The sequence below is a fragment of the Magnolia sinica genome, chromosome 3 (assembly GCF_029962835.1).
Source record: "Magnolia sinica isolate HGM2019 chromosome 3, MsV1, whole genome shotgun sequence".
NCBI lineage: Eukaryota > Viridiplantae > Streptophyta > Magnoliopsida > Magnoliales > Magnoliaceae > Magnolia > Magnolia sinica.
Window position 1 is genome coordinate 63233710 of NC_080575.1, and position 7501 is coordinate 63241210.

Genomic DNA, 7501 nt, shown 5'->3' on the forward strand with positions numbered 1-7501 from the left:
AAATTTAAAAAAGAAGGGCCATAATTAATGCGTAAATAGAAAAAAATATTAAAAAATTATAAAATGGCACCCCAAATCTGTAAAATGCACATTAACATATTCTACTATGATTAACACATTATATGGCATGATTAAAACAGTAATACAACCATTAAAAATTGATTTTTCGAATTTTAAAAAAAAGGGGCAAAATTCATGCGTAAATAGAAAAAAATATTTAAAAAATATAAAATGGCACCCCAAATCTGTAAAATGCACATTAACATGTTCTACTATGATTAACACATCATATGGAGTGATTAAAACAGCAAAACAATCATTAAAAATTGATTTTTCGAATTTAAAAAAGGCAAAATTCATGCTTAAATATAAAAAATATTTAAAAAATATAAAATGGGACCCCAAATCTGTAAAATGCACATTAACATGTTCTACTATGATTAACACATCATATGGAGTGATTAAAACAGCAAAACAATCATTAAAAATTGATTTTTCGAATTTAAAAAAAAAAGGGGCAAAATTCATGCGTAAATAGAAAAAAATATTTAAAAAATATAAAATGGGACCCCAAATCTGTAAAATGCACATTAACATGTTCTACTATGATTAACACATCATATGGAGTGATTAAAACAGCAAAACAATCATTAAAAATTGATTTTTCGAATTTTAAAAAAAAAGGGCAAAATTCATGCGTAAATAGAAAAAAATATTTAAAAAATATAAAATGGGTCCCCAAATTTGTAAAATGCACATTAACATGATCTACTATGATTAACACATCATATGGAGTGATTAAAACAGCAAAACAATCATTAAAAATTGATTTTTTGAATTTTAAAAAAAAGGGGCAAAATTCATGCGTAAATAGAAAAAAATATTAAATGGCACCCCAAATTTGTAAAATGCATATTAACATGTTCTACTATGATTAACACATCATATGAGATAATTAAAACAGCAAAACATATTAAAAAAAGTATAAATACCTATTTTTGACAAATTTATGAAAAATGGCCCACCAAGCTTTGATTCAACAAAATCCGCCAATATAATGTGTTTTTTCCTCAAATATCCAGCCAAGGTTGGTCGAAATTAGCAGTAAAAGGAGTGAGGAGTTTGGAAGCAAGAAGTTTCGAAAAAACATCAAAAACGGACCTTAAAATGCAAAAAAAAATGGCCGTTTTTCGACCGTTACGGCGCTGACCGTTACGGGTGACCGTTACGCCCGTATCGGCCGTTACGCCCGTATCGGCCGATACGGGTACAAAAATTGGAATCGGCCGTTTCGGCCCCGAATCGGGTAACGGTGCGTACCGTTACCGTTACGTATCGGCCGTAACGGCCGATACGTAACCGATTTGGCATTCCTTGAGATGACCTCTTCCAGCGTCCAGAACTCCAACGAAATCTCTTCCCAAATCAGTCAGCAATAGAGAACTTCAATGTCTAGCGTCCAGCTCTGGCCTATTATCAGACTCCATCATAGACTCTGGAAGGAAGGGAAGCCAGGGAAGCTCGATTACTCATGATAATCATTTCATGGAACGTTAGAGGGGTGGGTTCAAAGCAGAAAAGAAGACTCATCAAAGAATCCGTGGGGAGGAGAAACCCCGACGTCCTCTATTTTCAGGAAACTAAGGTTCCTTTCTTCAAAGATGATCTGATGGCCACCCTGTGGAAGGCTAAAGATGCCAAATGGGTATCTCTCAACACTACGGGCAGTGCGGGAGGCATTCTGGTTGCGTGGAAATCGTCCGAATGGGATCTTGAGCATTCCTGGGTTGGAGTATTTTCGGTTTCAGTGATTCTCCAAGATAAATCAGCAAAGTTTCAATGTCTCATATCCGCTGTGTATGGCCCCACTCTCAATGCCAGGCGATCAGAGTTCTGGGACGAGCTAACAGCCTCAAGACAATCCTTCTCTGGTCCTTGCTGCATCGTTGGGGACTTCAGTATCACCAGATTCCCGGAAGAACATTCTTGGAGTAGAAAGCCCTCCCTAGCTATGACAGTTTTTTCAGATTGGATCGAAAAGCAAGAGTTAGTCAATCTTCCATTACTTGGAGCTAAATTCACTTGGACCAATGGGAGACTGAATTCCATCCTTTCTAGACTCGACAGATTCCTAGTCTCCCCTGAATGGTTGGAAGCTTTCCCTTCTGTATCTCAGCTAGCACTCCCGAGAACAACCTCCGATCATTGTCCAATTTTGTTACCGGAAGACGACAATGACTGGGGCCCTAAACCTTTCAGATTCAACTCCTCTTGGCTCTTAATCGAAGGTTTCAGCAAACAGATCTCCGAATGGTGGTCGTCATTTCAGGTGGAAGGATTCGGAGGTCACGGACTTCTGGCCAAACTTAGGCTTCTCAAAAATAACCTCAAACAGTGGAAGAAATCAATTCTCCACAAAAGAGAAAATGAAATGGATTTTATATTACCAGAGCTCCAAAAAATCGATGCAGATTCAGAATTATGGACAATGTCCTCAGAAGTGTTGGGCCAAAGAATTCAACTTATCCAATCCATTTCTACAAGAGACTCTGGAAAATGAAATCTCCCAAAAGCATAAATCAAGAGCTAGTTGCATCAGTGAGGGAGAAAAAAACACCAAGTATTTTCACAACATGGCAAGTATGCACGCCAGAACTAATAAAATCAGCAGCATCACAACAGTTAATGAGGAGCGCATTGAAGATAAAGATCAGATAGCAGCCCAGGCGATTCAATACTTCAGTTCTCTCCTCTCGTCTAAAGAATGGGATAGGTCGCGTTTAGATAATCTCTAAGTGGACAAAATCGACGAAGCATATGTCTCATCCCTCGAATCCCTCTTCTCAGAGGAGGAAGTGAAGCTGGCCATAGACTCGCTCGGAGGAGATAAATCCCCTGGTCCCGACAGTTTTCCTATCTCATTCTTCCAAAGCTTTTGGAAAGTTATCAAATCCGACATCATGGCCTTTGTTCAAGAATTTCACAAAAGAGGCAGACTCTCTCTTAGTCTTGGTGCAACCCTCATTACTCTCAATCAGGGTGTGCCAAAACGGTGGCCGATACGCGTTTCGGGGTCGTATCGGCCGTTATGGTTTTTTGTGCCCGTATCGGCCGATACGGGCCCGTTACGAGTGTAACGGCCGTTACTGACCCGTAACGGCTAGCCCGTAACGATGAAAAAAACGGTAACTTTTTTTTTTTTGCATTTTAAGCTCTGTTTTTGCTGTTTTTTTGAAACTTCTTACTTCCAAACTGTTTCTCTCCTTCTACTACTAATTTCAACCAACCTTGGCTGGGTATTAGAGGAAAAAACACATTATATTATGGATTTTGTTGAATCAAAGCTCGGTGGGCCATTTTTCAGAAATTCGTCAAAAATAGGTATTTATACTTTTTTTAATATGTTTTGCTGTTTTAATCATGTCATATGATGTGTTAATCATCGTAGAACATGTTAATATGCATTTTACAGATTTGGGGTGCCATTTAATATTTTTTTCTATTTACGCATGAATTTTGACCCTTTTTTTTTAAATTCGAAAAATCAATTTTTAATGGTTGTTTTGTTGTTTTAATCATGCCATATGATGTGTTAATCATATTAGAACATATTAATGTGCATTTTACAAATTTGGGGTGCCATTTTATATTTTTTAAATATTTTTTTCTATTTATGCATGAATTTTGCCCATTTTTTTTAAAATTCAAAAAATCAATTTTTAATGGTTGTTTTGCTGTTTTAATCATGCCATATGATGTGTTAATCATAGTAGAACATGTTAATGTACATTTTACAGATTTGGGGTGCCATTTTATATTTTTTAAATATTTTTTCTATTCACGCATGAATTTTGGCCATTTTTTTTAAAATTCGAAAAATCAATTTTTAATGGTTGTATTGTTGTTTTAATCATGTCATGTGATGTGTTAATCATAATAGAATATGTTAATATACATTTTACAGATTTGGGGTGCCATTTTATATATTTTTTTCTATTTATGCATGAATTTTGGCCATTTTTAAAATTCGAAAAATTAATTTTTAATGGTTGTTTTGCTGTTTTAATCATGCTATATGATGTGTTAATCATAGTAAAACACGTTAATGTGCATTTTACAGATTTGGGGTGCCATTTTATAATTTTTTAATATTTTTCTATTTACGCATTAATTATGACCCTTTTTTTTAAAATTCGAAAAATAATTTTTTAACGACTGTTTTACTGTTTTAATCATGCCAAGTGATGTGTTAATCATAGTAGAACATGTTAATGTGTATTTTACAGATTTGGGGTGTCATTTTATAATTTTTTTTTCTATTTTCAAATTAGTGAGTTTATGTTTTTATTTGCTTATATTGGACAGGTTTTGCCTTGGAGCTTCTTAGGGTTTAGTTAGAATATAAAATCATCTTTATTAACATAGGTCGTACACTCATACTCATATGTAATTATCTAGTATCTACCTAAACCTAAAGAAATGTCTGAGTCTGGCCAACAACAAGTGATGATATTGGATGGCAACATTGTGAGAGGGTTGGTGGTACTAGGCACCAAAAGAAGTGCAAGTATTGTGATAGACTAGTGACTGGTGGAATTACCCATCTCAAACAACATTTGGCACATCGAAAGGGTCAAGTTGCGCCATGTAGTAGAATACCGAAAGAGATAATGCTTTTAATGCAAGCTAGTCTGGATGAGTCGAAGGGTAAACATGCTGCTGTACAAAAGAAGAAAGATGATATTTTGGATGCAGCTCGACAGGAAGTATTTGGTCCTGAATATATGGGCATTCGTGATTAAGATATTATTGATTCTGATGAAGATTGAGATCGAGAATTTGCTATAGCTAAGAGAGAGAGCTTGCATCTAGCTCGTGAAGAGGAAGAACGTCGCCGCATGATTGGCACGCATGGGTCAGTGCGTGATACAGGGGGGGCAATGGGCGTGCAACTGGAAGTGCAACTGCTTCTGCAAGGGGGGTAGGTTTGGTGGGTTACGACGTATGTTTGGGAGCCGACGACAGACATCTTCATGTGATGCCCCTATACGTTTGGATGTAGAAGTAAATGAGCCTAGGAGACCCTCTATTGATCCAATCTTGTTTAGGAAAGAATCAACTAAACAAAAGAAGATAAAACAAATGTAGAGTAGAACTTCCGTTGAGAAAGTAGGTAGAGCAGCAGCAAAGTTATTTATACATGCCAACATACCTCCTAATGCAGCCAATTCTCCATATTGGCGGGTGGTAATTGATGCAGCAGCAGAAGCAGGTGAAGGAATAAAAGCTCCCACGGCTAAGGAGATTAGGGGGAAATGGACAGATGCAGAGTATGTGGATGTGAAAGCATACGTGGCTACTTTTAAACCTGTATGGCAAGCCAGAGGATGCACAATCATGTGTGATGGTTGGACTGGCCCAACCAGACGTAGCATGATCAACTTCATGGTGTACTGCCACTTAGGAAATATATACCACAAGTCAATTGATGCCTCAGAGGCAACAAAAATTTCTACTTATATTAATGGACTAATGGATAAAGTTGTGTACGAGATTAGAGAGGAAAATATAGTGCAGATTTTGACAGATAATGAAGCAACATATACGCTTGCAGGACATATGTTAATGGATAAGAGAAAACATCTTTTTTAGTCACCATGTGCTGCCCATTGTATTGATCTTATATTGGAAGATATTGGGAAGAAGAAGAATGTTAAGGAAATGGTCGAAAGGGCAAGGAAAGTGACGACGTTTATTTACAACCATAATCAAGTAGTTGCATTAATGAGAAAGTTCACGAAAAGACGAGAGTTTTTGAGGCCTGTGGCGACTAGATTCGGAACAAACTTTATAGCATTAGAGAGTTTATTCCAGCATAGGGAAGAGTTGAGTGAGATGTTCGCTTCCCGAGAATGGCTCAACACAAAACATGGGAAGAAGACATCAGGGACACCGGTCGAAGTTGCGAACACCATACGGGATAACAAATATTGGAAGAAAGTCAAGGCGATCCTAAAGGTGATGGAGCCACTAATGAGGGTACTCCGTCTTGTTGAATCCGATGAAGCACCTACCATGGGCTTCCTATATGATGCCATGGATAAGGCAAAGTTTGCAATTCAACGTGATTGTAGAAGTTGGGAGACTTATTAGAAGATGATCGACAAGAGATGGACAAAACAACTCCATCACGATCTTCATGCAGCAGGTTACTATCTAAATCCTAGGTATAGATATGCCTAATCATTTGTTGCGGATGATGAAGTTCGTGTCGGGCTAAAAAATGTGATAAAGAGATTAGAGCCTGACTTAGATCTGCAAATAAAGGCATTGAATGAATTAGATACATTTGGAAATCACCTTGGTAGCTTTGGAGATGCTCTTGCACAGCATGCAGTATCTAGGTTGCAACCGGCTGAATGGTGGATTAATTTCGGAGAGAAAGAACATCTTCCTCTAGCTGCGAAACGAATTGGAGTTGTTTTGCGCTCATTCATTCAAAGAATATGAATAGATTGCAGACTAGAACATTAGATAGACTTGTCTTCATGCACTACAATATAAAACTAAGAATGCGATGACATCATAGGAGCATTACAGCTGCCGATGACGGAGACTACTATCCTATAAACTTGGACAATATTTATGATGAGGATGACCCACTTCTACCTTGGTTGGAAACAAGGGAAAAGCAAATTGAAGAGGATAGTGAAGAATTGAAAATTGATGACCTAGAAATACGCAGAGCGCAACAAGAGTCGTGCAGATGTGTTGGACCCAGTAAGAGGGGCAGCATTTATGCCACATACAGATGCGGCTCAAGATCAACAAAAGAATACGAGCAGTGGTAGCGTGACCGTGTCGGATGACGACGATGACCCCCCTGCCCCTGGTGCTGGCACTTCTGGTGTTGCTCAGCGCCCTATACAACCGTCTACAGATCACGATGTCGATGAACATCGACGAGGTGGTACACAAGGTCGGACTTATGAGTATACCGAGTCACGATACAGCCAGCAGGAGGTGGGTACATCTAGTGGTGCACCGGGTCCGGGAGGTCCAGAACATCAGCAGGCTCATGGTCTTAATTATTATGATAGATATTCTTATGGTCAATTGAATTATGATGGTTATACTGAGCCTGTTCCATCACATTCATGTTGGAGTAGCCCTCCCGATCAATATCCATATGATTATAGATATCCAGATCCAAATCCAAGTTACTCATCACAGCAGACGCACTCTCAATCTCAAGATTCTCAACAGCCTGAGTATGGGCACCAGTATGGCTATTCGACGGGCACTGGTGGATATCCTTACTCCGGGTCAGAGTCGTTGCCTAGTCAGGATCAGTCATCCTCTAGTTTCGTTGATCTAGTATTTCCTTCTGGCACTGGATATTATGGATATGCAGCACCTACACCTATTGGACAGCCTCAGCCTGATGGTGACGATGACGATGATGTGGAGGTCGAGCAACCACAAAAAAACAGATTTTCAT

At 38.3% G+C, this 7501-nt stretch overlaps 1 protein-coding gene across 1 annotated transcript; it reads left to right on the plus strand.

Annotated features, from left to right (window-relative positions):
* Positions 1-1531: 1531 nt before the first annotated feature.
* LOC131238909 (uncharacterized) lies at positions 1532-2560 on the plus strand. The gene has a single exon (XM_058236494.1). The coding sequence runs from the start codon at positions 1532-1534 to the stop codon at positions 2558-2560; it is 1029 nt and encodes a 342-aa protein (XP_058092477.1).
* Positions 2561-7501: the final 4941 nt, after the last annotated feature.